Source organism: Lolium rigidum, chromosome 5 (genome assembly GCF_022539505.1).
Source record: "Lolium rigidum isolate FL_2022 chromosome 5, APGP_CSIRO_Lrig_0.1, whole genome shotgun sequence".
Taxonomy (NCBI): domain Eukaryota; kingdom Viridiplantae; phylum Streptophyta; class Magnoliopsida; order Poales; family Poaceae; genus Lolium; species Lolium rigidum.
This window is the reverse complement of record NC_061512.1, coordinates 222,949,436-222,972,094: the sequence shown is the minus strand read 5'-3', so window position 1 is coordinate 222,972,094 and position 22,659 is coordinate 222,949,436. Positions and strand designations below refer to the sequence as shown.

The following is a 22,659-nucleotide window of genomic DNA, read 5'->3' as shown; positions in this document are numbered from 1 at the left end:
CAAAAGGGGAGATAGTGGGTCCCCCTGTCTGACTCCTCTTCTGCATAAAAATGTTTTACCAGGTACTCCATTCAATAGAATAGCAGAAGAACCAGAAGCCAGAATCTCTGATACCCAAAGAATGAAGGTTGGATCAAAACCTTTTAATTCCATAATCTTTATGATAGCTTTGTGCTCAATTGTATCAAAAGCCTTTTCAAAATCTAGTTTTAGCACAATAACTTTCCTCTTGGATTTGTGACATTGATGTAGGTATTCAAAAGTCCATGCCAAACAATCCTGAATAGTTCTGCCCTTTATAAACCCATATTGGTTTTCATGTATACATCTTGTAATCTGTATTTGGAGTCTGTTAGCAGCAAGCTTTGTGAGAAATTTCAAACATGTATTTGTTAGAGAAATTGGCCTAAAATCATTGACTGTTTCTGGAGATAGATTTTTGGGAATCAAAGTTATATATGAGCTGTTGATACTTTCCAAAGGAGCTTGACCCTTATGAAAATCTTTGCACAAATTAAAGAAATCTTCCTTGATGATAGGCCAACATTTTTTAACAAACAGACCATTAAAACCATCTGGCCCTGGAGCTCTATCAGTTTTCATGTGCTTTACCACTCCCTCAACTTCTTCTGTAGTAAACTCTTGAGACAAAATATCCAAACCTTCCACTGGAGTGATCAGATGTGATATATCTGTTTGTGTGGCAGATTCATTTGTAACTCCCATTCTGTTCTTATAACATGTCCAAAAAGCATTTGCCTTCTGATTGTGCTCCACCATAGAATTACCTTGCTCATCCTTTATTACTGATATAACATTATATCTATATCTTTCAGTTGCTTTCGCATGGAAGAACTTTGTATTTTCTCCTCCTAATTTTATCCATCTGATGGTGCATCTATTCTTCCAGTAATCAGACTGTATACCCAACAGTTTCTTGAGATGTACCTTTACAATATTTCTGAAATTAAATTCCTCCCTGCTTAAGTCCCTGGAATCCTCCAAATTATCAAAAAACAAAATGACTTTCTCTGCTTTGCTCAATAAGCAATTTCGGATGAGACAGATTCTTTCCCCATTTCTTGAGAGCATATCTGAGATTTTTAAATTTGGCAGCCAAAACTGAGGTTACATTGTTCTTGTGTGTAGGTAACTCCCAAGCCTTCCTCACCACTTCCATAAATCCTGGTTGCTCCAGCCAAATATTCTCAAATCTAAAAAATTTAGCCTTTGGAATGGAGGTAGAGATAGACACCACACAAGGGGTATGATTAGAGGTAGATTTTGATAAAGGAAAGACCATAGTATTGGGGAACTTAAGAGTCCACTCACAAGAGGTGAAAAACCAATCTAATTGTTCCATCAAGGGTGTGGCTTGCATGTTAGACCAGGTAAAACGTCTGCCTTTCAGGGGTAATTCCAATAGGCCCAGATGACTAATGATGCTATTAAAAAGGAAGATATCTGCCATGTCAGCCCCTGGTTTATTCCTATTATCAATTGATCTCATGAAATTAAAATCCCCAAGAAGTAGCCAATTCTCATGTAAAGGAATATCCAAATCATGCAACCATTGAACAAATTCATCCCTCATAATTCCTCTACAAGGACCATACACAGTGACCAAAGTCCAATTTTCAGCAGTATGAGCAGATGCAAACTTTATTTTGATAGCAGAGTGAGTTGTTTCTAAAAGTGTACCCATGAAAACTTTGCTGTTCCAAAGAACAATGATTCCTCCAGAAGCACCAATAGAAGGCACATACACAAATCTGTCAAATCTTTTGGGACAGAAAGTCCTGATAAAGGAGTGCTCAAAGGTTTCACATTTTGTTTCTTGCAAACATATAATGGTACAGTTACTTTCATCAATTTTGTTGTACACCAGTAATCTTTTATCTTTATCATTCAAGCCCCTGACATTCCAACAAAGCACATTCCAATCAACTTTCATTTTTGAGGAACTATTCATTGAAACCAGAAAACAGAGGAGTAATAGTGAACCATGCATAACAGGCCACATATACAAAGTACCATAACCATAGAGATATTAATATTGTCATTACAGGCACCACTAGCACAAAAGTTCTTATACTTCCAAAATATAATCCCCTGACTGACACAAAAGCAATACTGATTGCCTGACAGAAAAGCTTAATCTTCATTGGATGACTTCTTCTTCTTGGGGTCCTGAGGGGCAGCCATAAGCTTTTCCCTTGTCAGTTCTTCATCTGAGATCTCCAGTTGTCTTCCAATGCGCTGCAGAACTGGCACAGGAATAAAAGGAGTGACCTCCTCTCCTTCAGCTCTATCTGGTTTGGATGCCTTTGGTTTTCTCTTGACTGAACTTTTGTCTTGTATACTCTCAAACTTGTACCCATCAGTTTTAGCCATATGTCTGGTGCACCTTCTAACAGAGCTATCAGTCCAAGAAGAACTATCACTTTTTTCAGTAAAGAGAGAGGTACCAACAGCAAAAGAATTCTTCCTGGAACCCTTCTTCCAAGCCTGCTTCTGAATCTGAGCCTATGCTTTGAGTGCACTTCTTGTAACTCTGGTAGTTCGAGGAATAACTCTTTTCCCTCTTCTAGCAACAGCCTTTCCCATAGCATCAGTAATATCACAATTACTATGTTCTAATTCTGGGATCAAAGGCATACACCTGGTGATCCAATCAAACTTATATGCTGGCAAAACAGAAGGAATTGCATTCATGAAGAGAACAGGCACTAATCCCTTGTAGACTTTATCCAAGACCATATCCTTAGGCAAGACAGGACCAACATCACATCTATGCGGAAAATTTGTATAAGCAGGAAAAACCCTATCCAGAAGGGATGTGAGATCCTTGCCCAACACCTCAAACTGCACTTCAATTCTGTTGATGACCAGCTGCTGTGGGACAGAACTCATGTTGACTGAACCTTCAGAACTTGAAGAATTGATAATAGCAGAGTCATTAAACTGATGGCTTTCCTGAACCACTGGCTGCACCATCTCCTGTTGTTGCTCCTCTATCTCATCCTCTACCTCCATGATTTGATCATGCACTTGCTCAAGAACAAAAAGTGGATGCTGCATCCCCTGTACATTGTCATGAGGCTGCACCTGCTCCTGCTCATCCCAACCTATCTCAGGAAACTGTGGGTTCACAAAGTTGTTCAAATTAGGCATCAGCTGTCCTGGTAGAGGATGTGGGTTGCCATTGAGAGGCATTTGATCTTCATCATGAGGCAGAGCATCAGCATATTCTGCAGTAAGGATAAAGCAAGCTGCAGTCCAGGATTCCTTAACTCCTCCAACAGAGGCAAATTTACTAAAAACCACATCCCTGGGAACCTTAGCTTCAGAAGGAAACGCCACATAGCATATAGTTCTTTCAAGCAACACATCATCCTGATGCCAATGCAGAAGTTTCCCAAAGGTACTGATGGCATTGGCTAAATCATAGTCGTTTCTAAAATCCAGAGGAATACTTAGGAACATGAGCCAACCATGACGAAAGCCTTGCACAGCCCTGTGATTCTCCCTATCATCATGATTAATAAAACGCACAAAAACCCCTTGCTGCATCTGATAAGGGATATGATTCACTAGAGCAGCTCTAGCCGCGGGACTGCGCAGACGATAAAACCCTAACCCAAGCAAGCATGGTTGAACCTCTTCCACCGTACGTTGCAGATGATCTTCAATGAAATTCCGTACCTGCTGCCGCCAATGCGGAATAAGAGGGCCCGGCGGCGGCGGCAGAAGCTCGGCAACACAGATGGTGTCATGGCGGCGAGGCGGGTCAACAGATGGACTATAGAAAGTCCGAGGCAGACGAGTAGGGCCACCGTCGATGACCTGGTGGCCATGCGGCAGCCAAGGAGTAGGATCAACCTCAAAGTTCGCCATTGGAGGATGTTTAGACGGAGGTGGTGGAAGCGGAGACGACGAGGGCAGGGAAACAGGGGAAGAGCTGTCTAGACCAGGCGCTGGGGTACGTTTAGCAATATTAATTGAAGTCGAACCGGCGTGCTCCTCCAGGACAGCCTCCTCCAGGTGGGAATCAATGTCTGCACCGACAGAGGGTTCATTAATAGCAGTATTATTCTGTTTAGGCACCCATCTGACCGATTTGCTCTGTTTCCAATCAAAACAATGTTTCCTAAAATGACCATATCGAAAACAGAAACGACATCGAATTTTCCTTGTGCAGTCCTTAGCCACATGACCCATAGATAGACAACGTGAACACTCCCAAAATTGAAAGGCCATGTCAACAACCAAATTTTCCAAAGCAATATATCCATGTGGGTCCTCCTCTTGTGTTTCTGTATCGTGCACTACGTTTGCACCCCCTGAATTTGTAATATCTTGCTTAGTTGATAACCTTGTCATATAGGTAAATTCACTTAGTTGCATATCTAGAGAATTTACCTTTGTGTCAAGCCTAAATTGAAAAAGAACTAAAAATTGGTTAGCACCTATTCACCCCCCCTCTAGGTGCGGCATACGATCCTTTCAACTTGTCACGTTGATGTTAGAGATGCTACTAGAGGTTGTTAGATAAACATCAACGTAAACGAGCTAATATGATGTACTCACCTTTCATTCTCTCTTCAGGCCTTGTTTACTTCTAAGGTATCTATGGGGATGGGAGGGGATTATTTTGTATCCCGGAAAATCCCCACTAGTTCGTTTACTTCTCCGGTTTTAAACCAAATAATCCCGAGATATACCCTCCCATCCCCTCCTATCCCTACATTTTTTGCCTAAATCAAAAACTCTCCATCATACTAGTGTATTTTTGGGGAAGAGTATTTGAGGGGATTGGGTGACACCAAATCCCCTCCCATCCCCATACTCATTGGGGAAAAAAATACGAGAGAAGTAAACAAGGCCTCATTGTGTGTGTGTGGTTGTGGTTGTGGTTGCAGAGAGCCAGTGCAGATGTGCAGCCGGAGCTTTCTTCTGGACCTCATGTATATTAGGTAGAAGATACGGTCAACCCTGCACTTCCGCTGATTTGCTGGTATTATTAGGGCAACCTTTAACGATCCGACGTATTTCATACATGATTTACATACTCGTTTGGATATGACCGATGACATGAAAATGATCAGTGGTCCGTTTGATCGGGAGCTGCCCGGTGCAATTTTTCAATAATAGTTTTTATTAGTAGAAAGTACTTTACACAATGTCTAACAAAAATTTAGAACCCTAACTTGGGGGCCAGCATGGACGCCTACTTGTCCTCGTCGGCGTCAACGAGGTCCATTAACAAGGCGTAGAAATCGAAGCGACACCGCCACACGCAGAAGATGAAGCACAATCGCCGCGGACGCGTGCGATGGCCTCTTGGTGTCCACGCCGACACATTTCGAACGCAAATTTAGGGCACAAATGCGTCGGTGTGGACAAATCGATCATTCTAGCGTCCGACCGTTGTGTTGGAATTTTATCCATTTTCTATTCGGACCGGCGGAAATTGTCACTTTGCATGCATCGGGTAGATGAAGATGCCCTTCCCTCATATGTTTTGTTTGTTTGAAAATTACGTTGGTCTCGAATGCATTATGCTGACGCTTGCACGCTCAATTATATATATGTATGAGCCGCTTGCGAGATTTCATGGTAATAGTAGTTTTATTTTTTATAAAACTTGGAGTCCAAAGAGATCAAACTTCCATGCCATAACCAAAACACATTGAAATTGATTTTTATTTTAAAAGAGAAAGAGTAGCAACTAAACAACTGAAGACTCAATTGATTCATTCCTTATAACGATCAGTGGCAGATGGATTCACCAAGGCTCTACTAACACGAAAACTTGAAGAGTTTAAGCACAATCTCAATCTAAAAAGAGGTTGCTATTGAGGAGAGGTGTTAGTATACCGGCCAATTATGTTGTCACTTGTCACGTTGATGTTAGAGATAGAACCAGAGGTTGTTTGTCTAGATAGGCATCAATGCAAACGAGCTAATTAATCTGATTTATAAATATTAGCTTGATCCCCGAGTTCCTCTTTGTCGTTGTAAGTTGTAACCTACTCCATGTACTTAGCTGATGCTGACATATCCTTAGTATATACACAGGCAATAGGCAACCGATGGGAGTCCAACCATCGTTAACACAAAACTTCAGGTTGTACTTTGTCTCACCTTTTTTTAAACATAGATATATCTTTAAGTAAAATATATCTCGGTAGTATTTGGTTCTTTGAAAATTATACGCGCGTCTCGAACACTCCATGCTGACGGTTCCACACTCGGTTATATATGTACGTAGTAGCTTACAAGATTCCATGGCGACAGTTTTATGTTTGTACAACTTCCGTGGTGATACTTGGTTTCAGACAGTATAGCGCGCAGCTTCAGATAACTCCCGTGGCCTGGATCAAGAATTCAAGATGGTGACCGGCACCGCATGGTTAAACCGGTAGGCCCCGTCCGTCGCGAGGCCGGCGGCCGTGCGCGCAAAGCAACCGCGTTCTTCTTCGCCGCACCGACGAGAGGATAGAGAGACGGTCGCCGCTGACGCACGCACGGCCGTCGCCGTCGCTGCTTTCCGGCGGCCGTCCGAGCGCTGCGGTGCACACAGCGCGGCGCCACGGGGGGTCACGTGGCTTGCCTTTCTGGGCGAGAGCGAGGCGCGCGAGAGCAACGTGGCGCTGTCCCGAAGCGGAGCATGCACCGCCCGCTCGATCGCGCCAAGCATGGCGGGGCCGGCCACGCCGCTTGACGCCGATGCTGCTGGCTGGGTGGACCAGGGCCGCCGCGTGCCCGTGGTGTGCCTGTCCGAGCTGTCGCCTGTCGACGAGCGCCCCGTCACGCTCCAGCGCAGGTGGGGCGTGCGTGCGTGGCCTTGACTGCCTGTCCCGTCACCTACCTTGAATTGCTGTGACATGTGTTCGCCGCCCGGCTGACAAGTATCCGCGAGTGAGCGAGACCCGTATCGCGTCTGAAGGGAACGGCCCTTGCCGGAGTCCGGCTAGGGACGGCACACCAGGGTATGGATATGGGTAGGGTAGAGTCATCCTACATCGATACCCATCACTTTTTGATCTTGCCCGTCACTTGTATCCATAACTGTTAACGGGTAGGTTTTTTTTCTAGACACGTCTCCGAACAGAGTAAACGGATATCCACAGGTAAAAATACCCGCGCTTACAACACATAAAATTGACCAAAAAATGTAAATAACAACGCATAACCAAAATTTGTGAAAACATCGTATTTTTAACATCAACATACATTTACAAACAAGAGCATATTATAAATAACACACATTCTCATAAACACACACACACACTTGATCATAAACAACAACACATCGGAATGTGATCACGTAAAGATGATATGGACCACAACAATCATATGACACGAGGTGAAGCGATTTTAAATAGGAGTATAATCCTCATCCTCACTAACCAAGCAACGGTTGTGAGATCGGGAGGCGTGAGGTTCATCGTAGCAACGTGAAGAAGGTGATTAGGAGGAAAATTAAGTACTTTAGAATATTATGGCAACCCACTTGCCAAATTTTCACGGGTAAGTGGGCATGCCCGTATGAGTTATGACTTATATGGTCCCATACCTGTACCCGCTCTACCTGATGTGTAAGATATTTTCATTTACAAATCTATGGGTATTTTTTTTGTCCCATATCCGTACGCCTATTGGAATTTTTACCCAGCGTGTACGCGGGTCGTGAGTACCCATTGCCATCCCTGCCCGGCAGCGGGGCTAGCATGAGAAGCGCGATTCTAGGATCTCTTGGGATTTGATCTATTTTCGTGTTCGCATGTGTGGGTATGTGTGGTTACAGTTCGGCTCTTCCGATTTGGTTATTTGGAGCCTTAGCATGACGAATTCCCGTCCGACTTCTACAATGAGCTCTACTTCGACAAAGTTTATCTGACTCTGGTGATGGAGGGGCTAAGACAGCGGTGCGCCTTCGACTCGGTTCAGTGTTCGTAGTCTTCGCTAGGTGGTCCAAAGATCTATCTATAACTTTTATTATCGTTGACGTTCTCTATTGATGATGATTGATAGAGCGAAGGTCCTTTTCACGAAAAAAAACAAGCCTATTCGTTTTGTCTTCTTATTTTTTCACTACCACTTTTTTTTTTTGGAAAAGGATGGAAATCCCCGGAATCTATAGTACCATCTGAGTAATTGGGCCTTTGTTGGGCCTATGTCCTTATATCTGCTGAACTTTTTGTTGAGACGTTGACATTTGCTGAACTTCATTTTCTACTGGTGGCGAACAAGTGTATACACGAAAAAGCTAGTGGTGAAGAGGCACTTGCGTGTAAGATAGAGAGGATAAGCGGGACAGAGATTTGGTGCACCTGAGCTCCAGTGATCCCTTTTCAAAAAAGTAATTAAAAATTATATTTTTTAATTTTATAAAAATCTGAAAATAAATCATGATGTAGTCAGTATTATATCCCACAAACGTGTAAATTTTCAACTGGAAATAATTTGTATTTTGGACTGCACAAAAATAACAAATTTGTGGATCTGAGTATAGTGATTCAAATCTCCAAAAAAATTTAGAATTTGTCATTTTTGTGTAGCTCAGAAAACAAAATATTTGTAATTGAGATTTTATATGTTAGTGGAATACATCATTGGCTACTTTTAGAATTTTGCAACATAATTTTTTGAAATATATAAATATAATTTTCAAATTTTTTAATACACTGAGATCACTGGTGCCCATGATCCAAAAGAACTTTTCGGGATAAGCGTGCGAATCATGCGGCCACGGCTGCTTATTTGGGATGCACTGGAGTGAACACGAATCACTTGCGTGTAAGAGAGAATCACGGTGCCAAGCTAGTGGCTACAGTGGCTAATTTGGTCAGTACTGACAACTGAGTGAAGAAGCTCTTGCGTGTGAGAGAGTATCACAGCGCGAATCTTGTGGACACGGCGGCCTCTTACCTGTGCAATATTCCTTTGTAAGCATCTCATCTGTTTTAGATAAAAAGGGGTTGTAGCCCTGCTCCATTAAAAGCATAACCGAAGAAGCAGCATTAGGGTGTTACCTGCGCAAGAGTAGTTCGCAGTTTCTAGAAAGAAAATAAACACCACTGGAGCTGAACAGCAGCTTGACCAGGGAACCTACTGGTCGAGCCAGTTGGTGTATTCAGTCAGTGACCGGCCGGCGGCGAGCTTAGTCGGATGAAAGCAAATAAGCAATACCAGGCAATCCTCTGTAAGTTCTCTTCAGACTCCTGCAATCTCCCCCCTCCCCATTTTGTGGAGTTGCACATCTCCCCGTTTTGTGTACTGCAACTTTGGATCAATTTGGACTAGAACCCTAACGAAAGGATGAACCCTTGGTCCGTATCCACAAGCTTTTTAGTGCTATGTTACATGTGTCGTGCAGGCTTCAGAATAAAGATTTTTTTTGTTTAGAACTAGGGACATGTCAATAGAAAGCGCCCAAACATTTATGTCCACACTATGTTTCCTTAGTTCATCTGTAGCAATTTCAAGGGGCAGTAAACTGAACCTAGTAAAGTTAACTCATTTATGTTGTGGTGTGGAGTTGGGTCTTGTAATCTGGATATTGGTGTGTTTGCTGTTGGGACTTTATATATGAAGCCGGGCCGTAGGCCTTATGTTAAAAAAAAAAGATAACTCATTTCTCAGACATATTTGGAACAGTTATATGCTCAAATTGTTAGTAAGGATGTGGCAGCATATATAAGCCAACATCGTGGCAGTAGAGCTCATCAGCTTCTTGCTGTTCCAGTTTGTGGTCCATTGTTGCAGCTGCATCTAATAGAAAAATGGTAGCCATGCATTCGTTTCAACTGCAGACTGTGCAGAATACTTTAAATTTCTCTTGAGCCTTGTAGAGTTATTCTAACTAATTCAGATGTCAAGTAGGTTGAAACCAGAGGTGTATAACTATTAACTAAACTAGTGTTCGCGGTTTTTGAATAACATATTTTCGAGATTCCAAAAATATGAAATTAAATACACACATACATATGTTATATTTTGAGCTATACAATATGAATAAATTTATGACATAAATCTGAGTTTTCTATCACTATCCACAGCCACAAATTTGTGAATTTTCTATAGCTCAAAATACAACACAATTTCTATAAAAACTTCACACGAGTATTTAGGACATATGTATGTATTCATGAAATAAATTTTATGATTTTTTAAATCACAAAACTATAATTTTCATTTTTTTGAAAAACCAGGATCACTGGTGCTGGGTGCACCAAATCTGCTCTCCTGAAACTAGTGCTTTTCTCCCGTGTACGACCAAATCTGGTTCTCTTGGAAGGAATTCTGGAAGCGCACATATGTTGAACAGCACCACCAAACACACCAAATACTTATCTAGCATAACCAAATAGAAATAGTGTACTTGCTAGCAGAATGGAAATCCAATGCCCTAAGTTGTTTTATATGTGTATCTGTAATCCTCTATAGTGTACCAATTTTGAACATTGAATCTACATTTCTTTCTCTATCATCGTGGCACCCTAAAATTGATATACCAACAAGGCCTTGGCTTGCGTGGAAAGAAGCAAGCAAAGTATGGGCGGGGTCCGGCCACCCTTGTTCTAAGGAGGGTATGGAGATATTTTATGCCGCCACTACAATCACCCTTGGTAGCAAGCTCCGTGGCTTGACGGGAGGAAGCCCATTGAGATTGTCCCTCTCCTCTATGCCTCTTCCAAGAATATGATTTGAAGGTCTTGCAAGCAATGTATGAAGACGCTTGTGTTGGGTTGCGAAAATTGACTTGACACGTCCTTTTACCACTGACCACCTCTCCCAGTTTGTTGAGCTTTGGTCCCTTATCGTGAATGTTTAACTTCACCAAGACTTCGAGGATGGCATCACTTGGAGACTCACTTCAAATAGCCAATATTGAACCAAATCGGTTTAAGAGAAGCAATTCTTGAATCCTATTCATAGGGCCAGATGCCCTGAAAGTAAGGTTCTTCACTTGGTGTGTAAACCAAAATTATATTTGAACGACAGATCGCTTTTTACTACGAGTGGATGCAAAACAGGGCCAGATTTAGGTCTGGCTAGCAAATAGGTCCCCATGTTGGAGATGCCCTCGCCACTGTCCAAGTCGGCCAAAGCCAGGCCTTCACCAGTCGCTCCTCCCTCACCATCTGTTGCTGCCGCTACAGATTCTTACCGAGTCACCGGCCACCACCGCTCCCTGGCACCGCTTGCCTCCTCATGCTTCCAATCCCTTGTCGTCTGAACTCTGAAGTCAGGCCGTCCCTGCCCGGTGGTCGCCTCTTCCCTCTGGTGCTAGCGCTGCTGCTAGCCTGAAATTCCAGTTCCTTCGCCTCTCGGCGCGTGGGTTGCCAGTGCTATCAGCCGTGCCATACCATTGCAGCCCAGCAACGCATTGAGCACATTACCCTCCACACTACACATTCAGAATTTGAATAGGTAATATGGTATTCTGAAATGAGCAAGTTAATAGCCTATTGTGACCACCAGGTGTTTGTGTTTATGTCCACAAAGGTGTTTTGATTTTTTTTCTGTCCACTTTATTTTTTCTAATATATTTGTAACTATAACGTGTAAATCTCAAAACACGATCCTTGTTTTGTTATGTTTAGACAGTCTAATTTAGACTGAATTATTTGATGTACTAATCACGAGTGGGCCTAATTAACTCTGCTCTAATTTTAGATACTGATAGGGGTGTGCTAGCTGTATAGAACTATGCCGAATGATGTGGTCTGGTTTGTAGCAGCGAGGATTCCATTGCATACCTCTTCTCGTATAAGAAAAGAGTTAAAATTAGTAAATCAGTGTGGAACCATGTGGCTGTCTTTAACTCTTTAACACGAAGAACTTGAAATGATGTCCTATGCCTGGCTCTGTGTGTCCATGCTTCAGACTGCTTCTTATTTGCACACAGCCTAATTTAGTTTAGAGATTATGAAACCTATGAAATAGTTGTTCTGAATCAATATGGGTATCAGCTCACAGCGAACATTACTGTCCAGTGCGTTTCTAAGGCACTATCTTGGAACCGTGGTGGCACATTTGGCGCTAAATGTGATTGACCTATTTAATTTGTATGTCGTAACAATGTCCATTTGAGTTCTAAAATTGTTCTGCATTTTTGTTCTGTTGTCTTACCTGAATTCCCTGACATGCAAAGCACATGTGCAGTTTACTAGTTCTACGTAGGTCAGGATGGTGTGTTAACTGCAATTGCAACTAAACATCGATCGTCCATGAGTATGTAAGCTTAATCCGTCCCCATAGAGAAATGTGTTGCTTCTGTCAAAAATTTCAAAGCGATTGCATGATTATATAACTGAATCACTCTTCATCAATTTCTAAAAGGAACACACCATATATTTATAAGCTTCTACTTTTGTGCTCCACCACACTTTGATCCTTACTTTTGTGTTTTACAGGATTTGACAGGCACAACTTTCTAAGGAGAAATGGTCGAGGTAGAGCAGCCGATGGAAAATCATGCAGCAAGCATCAGCCGCATCACATCAGATGTCCTACACGAGATCCTTCTCAGGCTTCCGATCAGCTCTCTCCTTAGATTCCTCAGAACATGCCACCAATGGCGCGACGTAATCCTCGACCCTTGCTTCGTCATGGGACACGCTAGTCGTGCACCTGAGCACCTTCTCCTCTTCCTGCCTAGAGTGGATGCTTCAGCCAGCCACAAGATTGGCATGCCTGGCCGTGTAAAGCTCTTCGACGAGAAATGGTCCGTGTCAACATGGGCAGCGTCATCCATGGAACATGACGACCACCTCTTCGCATCTTGCAACGGCCTGCTCTGCTTCTACAGGAAGTACACGCTGAAGATCGTCAACCCCACGACCGGCCAATCCCTGCATCTCTCGAAACCGGATGGGAAACTGTTCCGTGACCTGTACTACCTGTACAGCTTCGGCTTCCACCCAGCGACAGGGGAGTACAAGCTCATATACTTCCACCATGAGCCCCGACAAGGCAGGTCGTCAGGGCAGCCGTTCTGCTTCGACAGCATCCAGGTGTACACCCTCGGAGAAGACAGGTGGAGGGAGATCAGAGCACCAAAAGAGAGCTGCCTGGTGAACCTTGGAGTCGTCAACGTGGATGGCGCGATGTACTGGATCACAGAAGAGGAAGGGACGTGCTGCGGCGTGGCAGTCATGAGGTTCGATCTCAAGGACGAGACCTTCACAACCTTAAGGCCTCCGCCGCTCAAGGCTTGCGAGGCGATAGACGCGCCTTGCGAGGCCCCCGACCGCTCTTACTACGTAACCGAGGTGGACAAGAAGGTGTGCCTGGTGACTGTCCCGTTTAACTGCAGCGCTCCCCGGTGGCGCCGCTACAATGCGGAGGTTTCAGGAAGGATGGACGTTTGGATGCTCGAGAGTCCCACTGAAGATAGGTGGTTTCTGAAGTACAACATCGATCTGCCGTCCTCCGCTCCGCGGTTCGTCCCTCAGCCATGCTTCATCCGCGGGGAGAAGATCTTGCTGCACGATCGCGAGGGTGATGCATTCTGCCAAGATCTGCAGGGCGAGAGTGAATAGCATAAAACCACCACTTTGATGGTGAAATTTACCGTATACCACCACTTTTCGTTTGCGGGACAGAAAACCACCAGATTTTGCTCAGTTTTTTGCGGAATGCCCTAAACGCGAATTGAACGCGAATTGACAGGAAATCTGACAAGTAGGGCCTACTACTCAGCGCTGAGGTGGCAACACTGCACAGTAGCTTGCTGATGTGGACAGAGGGCCCACGTGTCAGTCCACATTAAAAAATCTAAAATTCTAGAAAAAAACAAAAGTGGGAGTGAGGCTGGATGTTTATTATCCTCCCGTGAACCACCCTGCAATAAAAAATAAAAAAGTCCAAAAAACATAAAATTGGGGGGTCATCTCCTCCCGTGAACCACCACTGGCTCCGGTCATCTTCTCCGCGTCCGGCCAATCTCGCGCCGGCCGAGGCATGGCTGCTTGCCTTCCTGTCACCACCGCGCCATGGCCAACCCGTCCCGGAGCACGCTGGCCCCTACATCTCCGCCTCCTCTGCTCCATTCGCGCACGGGTGGGTGGGCACGGGCGGGCACGGGCGAGGCTCGCGGCGGAGGGCGGTCACGGCAGGCGGCAGCGAGTGGGCTCGGCGAGGCGCGCGTGGCTGCGGGTGGGCACGGCGGCGAGGCGAGCGGCGGCGGGCTCGGCGAGGCGCGCGCGACGGCGACGGATGGGCTCGGCGAGGCGCGCGTGGGCTGCCGGTGGGCACGGAGGCGAGGCGCACGGCGGCGGCGGCCGGCTCGGCGAGGCGCACGGCGGCGGCGGCCGGCTCGGCGAGGCGCACGTCGGCGGCGGCCGGCTCGGCGAGGCACACGGCGGCGGCGGCCGACTCGGCGAGGGGCGCGCGGCCACACGGTGGGACGGGGCGGTTGCAGAGACTTTTTTATACTGAGTATATATTTGGATATTTTTTAATTGCGCTGATAGGTGGGTTCCTCTCCATCTCAGATATTGCTCAGTTTTGTGCCATGTCATCACTTACAGCGGACCCCACCGGTCAGAAACTGTGTCAATTCGCGTTCAATTCGCGTTTAGGGCATTCCGTAAAAAACTGAGCAAAATCTGGTGGTTTTCTATCCCACAAACGGAAAGTGGTGGTATACGGTAAATTTCACCATCAAAGTGGTGGTTTTATGCTATTCACTCGCAGGGCGACGGCATGCAGATCGAGGAGTGCAGTGAGGTGAAACTGCTAAACTTCAGGCCTCACAGGTACTACGAGACGCAGTCCTACCTGTACAAGGAGACCCTTGTCCCGTTGGATGTGTACGCCGGGGCGGCCATTGTTCGCGCGCCGCACTGGCCTCTCGCCCCACCTGGTTTTACTGATCGTATTAGGTTGCAGCAAGATCCTCTAGTTTAAAGTTTCTGCCAGCCTTGTATTCTGAGTTCATGATTACAGTTCTGCATTTGCGGTCATGGTCCAATATAGGTAGGCAGAAAGATATCTTTAGAAGAGGGTCATGCCTGAAACATGAATTATGTTATAAATATTGGTGGAATTCTAAGTAACTAGCTGTACATATTCAGAACTGTTTTTATGTTGATGATGGTTTTGTTAATTCACTCGTGGAATGGAGTTTGTATCTTATCAACCTTAGCTACGGAGTACGGACTTCAGCTTTTCTCTTTTATGAGTACATACTCTACATCTAAGAAAAAATTCATAAAATAGTTGTGAATGTTGAAGTGTATAAGTAGATTGTCTAGCCCTTTTCATCAGTTCAGACTTTTGGTTCAAGTGGCAAGTGCATGAAGCTTAATATGGTATCAGAGCCCAGGGTCTCTAGTTCCAGTCCTGTCTTTCACAATTTATTCTAAATTCCCCGCAGCCTCCTGCCGCGCCCAGTCTTCCGCTGCCTCTTTGCCTCTCTACACGTGCTGACTTGTCTTCTCGTCTTCCCGTCACACGTGAGAGAGGTGTTGAAGTGTATAAGTAGATTGCCTAGCCCTTTCCATCAGTTTGGATTTTTCTTTTCCATCAGTTTGGACTTTTGGTTCAAATGGCTAGTGCATGACAGTGAATACAAAAGTTTTTACAAATTTGTGCACAAAGAAATGAAATCATTCCAGAATACATGGTCCAGCACAGGGCGGCATTGCCTGGACGAACCCAAGTACACAAGCTGCAAGCCCAGCGCCAAAACGTATTTCACGTGAGTGCAATGTATTCAGTTAACTGGGCCGAACCTGGGCCTCCACATGATAAGATCTGTTCGTCCTCCGCCAAACCCCGGAACCGCCGTCCGCCGACCGGAGCCGAGGATGGGGCAAGCGGCGTCCTCACTGCCTGTGGGGATGGGGGGATATCCATCCACCGTCGAGCGGAGAGCCCCTGCTTGACGGCGACCGAGGACCTCGCCTGATCCTAATCGCGCTTGTGAGTCCTCCTCCCCTTTGTGGGATGCCCTTCTTGTCCGCACTCGTCCGTTTGTAATGGCGGCTAGGGTTTTTTGTTACTTGACGTTATAGTTGAGGGCATGAGGTGCCGGAGCTTGGAGGGTGGGCGCGCACTCGTAAACGGTGCAGTCCCAACTCAACTTCATCAACCTGCTGTTACTTTTCAATTTCTGCGATCTGTACAATGCAGCCACAACAATAAAATAAATGTATGGGAAGTGAGAATGCAAAATGGACACTAGAATGCACTTGCCTTGCTCCATTTGCTACAGTTCTTTTGTGCCTACAAATTTATAATTCCACTGTCATCAGATGGTTTACTTGAAAAAGGTATACATAGCCGAATACAAAAATAAAACCAGAGTACTCGGAATTTGATCTTAGCTTTTAGTATGCCCAACAAAGACCACGTCATGAAACCAGGGAGAAGGATCACAGCAATACTATTAGATTGATCACCTGAAATCAGAAAAAAAAAAGGGAAGGACCACCTGTTATAACAGGCTGGAATTTGGTTTCTCAGCCTAGATGAATATTCATTTGAACATAAAAAACTTGCACAGTGCAGAGTAAGATGGTCCCTCGTAGTTGAAGTGAAAGAAGACAGCAAAAAATTATCAAGAATCTGTTTAGCAAAGCGGGTAAGACACAGAAAGTGACAAGGACATGTAGATTTGACCTGTGTCATCGACTTCAAACAGCGAACGTCATCCCTATCGCGGTCCTTTGTATGTACTGAAACTACCACACACAAGGAAGGCTCAGAACGAACTGATCAATCACTTACGTGAGCAAACCAAGGGATTTCGTAGGAACTGAAAATGAAGCAAATCTGAACTGCGGATTGAGAACTCCCAGCAAAAAAAAAAAACCCGGAACACAACAGGACACCAGTTTCGGGTGCCAAAACCGTAGTGGGGTGCTCCTATTTAGTAATAGAGGATAGATCTTGGAAGCGAGACAAACATGCATACATTGTCTGTTTCTATCTAAAATTGTTTGAGCCAAACTCTAACAAGTATGCCCTTATCTCATTTGTTGAAATGTGTTTGTGCAGAAGGATCAGGAAGCTCGGCTGCCTCGGCATTGCGCCTTCACTATGGTTACTGGAGAAACCAATGCAAAGAGGCAAATCAATAAGGAATGCATCATAAACAGCCTCCCAGGAGACCTCATTGAGCGGATATTTTTGAGGCTTCCAGTGAGCACTCTATTGAGGTGTGTCGGTGTCTGCAAGCACTGGCACGACTTCATCCGGGATCCCCAGTTTGTTACATCACACCTTCAGCGTGCACACCATTATGCCCTTCTGTTCTTCCCGCAAGGTTTGGTTTCAGGCCAGCTTTACCCCAGCGATGCTATCCTAATTGACAAAACCTGGTCACTATCAACATATGCAGTGCCGGTGATTGGGCCTGATGATTTCCTTTTTGGTTCGTGCAATGGCCTTCTTGGCTTATACACAAAGACATCAACGATCAAAATAGCTAACTTCACAACTGGTGAATGTATGCATCTTGAGAAACCTGCCAAGAATATGAGAGGTGATCACTTCTCTCTCTACAGCTTTGGATTTCATCCAGTGACAAAAGAATACAAGATTACACACTTCCTTGGTGATTGTGTTGAGGGCCGCCCCGTAATAAAGACCAGTTCTGTGTTATTCAAGTTTACACATTTGGTGATGAGAAATGGAAAGATGTCCCAACACCAGAAGCTCTTAGCTTGAACAGTGTGAGAAACTCTGGGATTGTCAATGTCGATGGCACAATGTATTGGTTAAATGAAGATAAGATAGCTAGCTGGCAGCACACACTTATGTCCTTTGATCTCAGGGTCGAAAGTTTTGCAACGATACAACTGCCAGTAGAACGTGAAGATCATGATTATTTTGGTCCTCGTAAGTTCTGGATGAGAGATATAGATGGGAAATTATGTATAGTAACTGCTCAAACCGCTCGTCATGATGCGAGCATTCTTCTTGGTGAGCTGCAGATCTGGACACTTGACAACCTAGTAGAGCAAAGGTGGAGCCAGAAGTACAATATTAAGAACCCACCAAATTACATTCCAGGTCCACAATTTGTTCACAGGGATAGAATCCTCGCACAGAGCTTCAGCAGCGTGGGTTCGTACGAGTTGATTGGTGAGAACATTGAGATTAGCTTCAGTAAGATGGCAGAGCTGTTTGATTTCAGACCCCACAAGATGTACAGCATGCAATCCTACATATGTGTGAAGTCGCTTGTATGTTTAGATGTATACAAGAAGGCTGGCATTGTGCGTAGACCAAAACAGCAAGTAGGCTGGCAATTGAAGAAGTGGAGGGCATGGGAGAATGAGCTTTGTGAGATCGAGAAGATGCATGTTGTGGTGATCTTCTGTCACCCGGACGAGGTAGAGTTGGGTGTGGTCCGTGAAGTCCTGGAGATTTTTGGACAGGCGTCTGGCCTACGCACCAACTTTGCTAAGTGCTCGGTGTCTCCGATCGCCTGCTCGGACGCGGAGGCTGTGGCTGCTGCAGGGCACATGGGGTGCCAGCTAGCGCCTTTTCCGGTGAAATACTTGGGTATCCCCCTGTCCACTAGGCGTCTGCCGGCCGAGACCTTCCAGCCGCTCTTGGACAGGATAGCTGACAAACTGCCCACTTGGCGGGCATCCATGATGCCGCAAGCCGGACGTTTGACGCTGATCCGAGCTGTGCTCGCGGCAATCCCGCTGCACCAGCTGATGGTTCTTGCCCTGAACAAAAAGACCCTCAGACAGATCAACAAGATCCTGCGAGGGTTCCTCTGGGTGGGCCGTGCAGAGGCCAACGGAGGTCACGCGTCACGTGAGCTGGGCAAGGGTGTGCCGGCCACTCCACCTAGGGGGTTGGGAATTCCCGACCGGCACGGATGGCCATAAGTCTTAGGGTGCGGCTGGTTATGGAGGATGCACACGGACCCCCGGCGACCATGGCGCGGGCTGGATATGCGGTTCTCGAAGGCGGAGCTAGACATTTTTGCGGCTTCTACCTCGATGACACCGGGAACGGAGAGTCCGCCCTTTTTGGGAGGACCGGCGGGCGGATGGCGAGGTCCATCAAGGAGATGGCGCCGGAGGTGTTTGCGGCTGGTTCCTAAGCGGCGCGAGGAAGGTGCGTACGGTGCGGCGAGCGCCGGTGGACCGCACCTGGATCCCCGACATAGCTGGAGCACCATCTCCCCTTGCACTATGGCAATACGTGCAACTATGGGTCAGATTGAGGGAAATCCAGCTCTCGGAAGAACAGGACACGTTGACCTGGTTGTGGACGACGGATGGCCAGTACACATCCCACTCTTGCTATGAGGCCCTCTTCCAGGGGGGAATTACCTCAGCATCTTGGGAGTTGAACTGGAGATCATGGGCGCCTCCTAGGGTGAAATTCTTCCTTTGGCTGGCCTGTGCGGACAGGTGTTGGACGGGTGAAAGGCTGGGGCGTCGGGGATTACCGCATGCGCCCCGATGCCCGCTGTGTGACCAATCCGAGGAGACTATGACGCACCTGCTCACTTGGATGCTCATTCTCCAGGACAATCTGGTTCGAGGTCCTTTCGTGGATCCGATCCACCTCGGGGCCTCCGGCTTCGGAGGGGGACTTCGCGGAGTGGTGGTCACAGGCGGTGCGGACCGCTCCCCGCCAGTTGCGCAAAGGTACTTCGTCGATAATCATGCTCACGGCGTGGTGGATCTGGAAACACCGGAATGCTGCGATCTTTGATAACGCACAACCTTCGGTGGCTTCCTTGCTCAACGACATCAAGACCGAGGCGCAACAGTGGGCGAGAGCGGGAGCCCGGGGTGTCCGGCACCTCCTGCCTTAGACTAGGTCTCCTTTCCTGGGTCGAGTTGTAACGCGGGGTGTTGGTCCCTTCGTGGACATGTACATATAACCTTTCTCTTTCTATCAATGCATCGAAACGCAAGTCTTTTGCGTTTTCGCGAAAAAAGATCGAGAAGATGCGGAGCAGAATCCACAAACTTGAGCAGAAGTTCCTTGTATGTTGGCCAAAGCTTTATTAGCCTTGATGAATACTGATTGTTTTTGAAGATGTGACGAACTGCTAACTTGCCATTTTGTAGGAAGTCGTGGACCAAATGGTTGAAATGTATCAGTTTTGGGAGGATAAGCAACATGAAATAGCAGAACGTGTACGCATGGAACTGAATCAGGTGTTGCAAGACAAGCTAGAAAATACAAACCAGGTAATTCTATACTGAAAGAATGGATGGTACCACACTTCTCGCTTTTTTGTTCAAAACACTCACTGTTATTTGAGGCCAAAGGCATAATAGTATTTTAAGTGTGTTGCAACTAGTGTCTTAACAAGTGTCATATAGCCAAGATTCCTCCAGCGGCTTAATTGGGTAGAACTTATACGGGACGCGGAGGAGTTAATATCACGTTCAAAGGAGATGATTGGCAGATTTGAGGTACAATGTGCTTGTATTTATTGATTTGCTAGTAAACATTATTTTGGAATGTTGTTGAAATATGCTAAATTTGATAAAAGTTGACCTTCCTATAGGCCATTAAGAAAGCACATCATAACATCTGTAGTATTTCAAGAAGTCATCTTTTGGATCAGGTAATCTTTTGCGAGCCATCTAACTTCTGTGTTATCCATGTTTTCTGCTAATTCTTGTTACATGGTTCTTTTTTGTTACTTATTGGTCTCATTTGCTGTGATAACTATGGCAATTAACATATCTTGAGAAATAAGCAACTTAGCTGTGTTTTTTCTATTCCTAAAAATGGATGACTTCCCAACTAAAATGTGATTATTTTCCATGGCAAACACAATCTTGTGCGCCTGTTTTTATTTTGCTACCTTTTGCTAGTTGCGTAGTTTTGTTTAATTGAAGCTAAAGTTATCTACATATTGAACTCAATGTGCTCTTAATCTAGCTGTCACATATTTTACATAATACAGAAATTCAATTTATTCATTATGGTTTGGGTTCATATACTCAACAGTACTTTATGTTGTGATTTAAAGATTAATGTCTGTACTTTCCCAAAAAATTATGCTATATTCTAATATTGCAGACCCAACATGTATATAGAGGTGCATGCACTTCTGTTTTCACATGTGCTGGAATACGTTGTACTATTGTACATGCTGACATAGTTGTGCTAATTGAGCAATGCAACTTTTTTTAAACTTAAGTAATTCTGAAATTAAGTAGCAAGCACAGACTTCTAAATCAAAGAATATTGTGAGTAGCAAAGAATATTGTTTGTCATATTGGTTATACATTTTCATATTTTATATGTATTGTTATGGTTTGAGTTATGTTCTTGAATTTGAGCCAGTTATCTCCTGTTAGAGAAGAACATGAGGATATATGATTGTCTTATTTGATCGAGATGTTCCTACACAAAGGGGATGGAAGTCGCGGACATTTCTGGACTTCCTGTATTTGATATCTGATCCATATTCACCTTTGGCAGGGTATTTCAATTCCTGACGTTTCTTCCACTGATGATAAGAAGAACTAAGAAGAGAACCGTCCATGTTAAACTTTTTCTACAAGGAGACTCTCGGAATGGATGTGCGCAACCTTTGTCCATGCACTGATTCGGCTTCTTGTTCCATTAGTTTGCTTGTCATCACATTGCCGAATGGTGCTTTTCCTGAGAGATACTAGTGGTCTTGCCTGAAACAGAAACGAAACAGTCATCTAATTAACTCAACACATTTTAAGCAGTTTGCCATGTTTAAAAACTTGAGATTCAACAAACGCTAGACTGGCTTTATATTCTGTTATTGTTTTTCTATGCACTTGCTGTTGTAAACTAATATCCACAGACGTTTATCCGTACTCCTGGAAACAATTTTTTGTGCATTACTGTCCTTTGAAGCGGAGACTGAGTCTACAAATGCGCAGATTATGTTGCAAAAATATCGGACGAAATGTGTTTTCTTCGAAGGAGAACGAAATCTATTTTGCAGTAGAAACAGTGGGAGACATACGAATAGTCCTATTCAAAAGAAAATTTATATTTAAATCTAAAACATTGTGAATATAAATATGTAACTTCAGAACTCATGCTACTCTTGATATAGTAATATCAAGGAAAATTGGTAAGTTTTGTCCTTTTCATGAAAAAAATAAAAATAAATGCCTCGTCAATGGTAGAACTGACATCTTTTTGGTTGAGATCTAAGGGCATGCACTGCCCTAGAGGTACTGCCTCACACCTTTAACTAGGTTCGGATGGTCCAAAGTAGGTTCGGATGAGGAGGCAGCTTCCTTTTCAAGAAGTGAGATCTTAAACCTAAAAAGCATGTTTTTTTGGAGAGAGAAAGAGATACATAGTGTCATATTTGTGGGGTCCCTTCTCTCTTTTTTCTGGCTAAAGTTATAGCTTCCATTGGAGAGATAAAATTGACCATGTTGCTTCTGACACCTTTTTTACATGGAGCAGCTAGTTGTGTATACCACCATTGCTCATGCCCCTAAGTAACCAAACATGGTTACGGACTTCATATTCTCTGTATTGTCCTCAGTACATACGTATTTGCCTGTGAGTGGAATGGAGAAAGGCAGTGACGTACTATTCCGTTGACTGGGCCGAACCTGGGCCTCTACACAATACTGAACTACCTTCGCGAATCTCCGGAACCGCAACTGCAGCCCGAAGACGGGGGAAGCGGCGCAAATCATT

At 44.9% G+C, this 22,659-nt stretch overlaps 1 protein-coding gene and 1 pseudogene across 1 annotated transcript; both read left to right on the top strand.

Moving 5' to 3' along the window:
* The first annotated feature begins 8,753 nt into the window (after window positions 1-8,753).
* Window positions 8,754-14,925, top strand: LOC124657137 (F-box protein At1g11270-like). The gene is made up of 5 exons (XM_047195740.1): window positions 8,754-9,211; window positions 10,221-11,442; window positions 12,178-12,250; window positions 12,429-13,541; window positions 14,713-14,925. The coding sequence occupies exons 4-5, from the start codon at window positions 12,459-12,461 to the stop codon at window positions 14,923-14,925; spliced, it is 1,296 nt and encodes a 431-aa protein (XP_047051696.1). The 5' UTR covers window positions 8,754-9,211; window positions 10,221-11,442; window positions 12,178-12,250; window positions 12,429-12,458.
* A 1,826-nt stretch (window positions 14,926-16,751) lies between these two features.
* LOC124655462 lies at window positions 16,752-21,905 on the top strand (annotated as a pseudogene).
* Window positions 21,906-22,659: the final 754 nt, after the last annotated feature.

Coding starts and splice junctions, on each gene's coding strand:
- LOC124657137 (XM_047195740.1), top strand. CDS start 12,459: ATGGTCGAGGTAGAGCAGCCGATGGAAAATCATGCAGCAAGCATCAGC. Junction 13,542..14,712: donor CATTCTGCCAAGATCTGCAG/GGCGAGAGTGAA, acceptor ATTCACTCGCAG/GGCGACGGCATGCAGATCGA.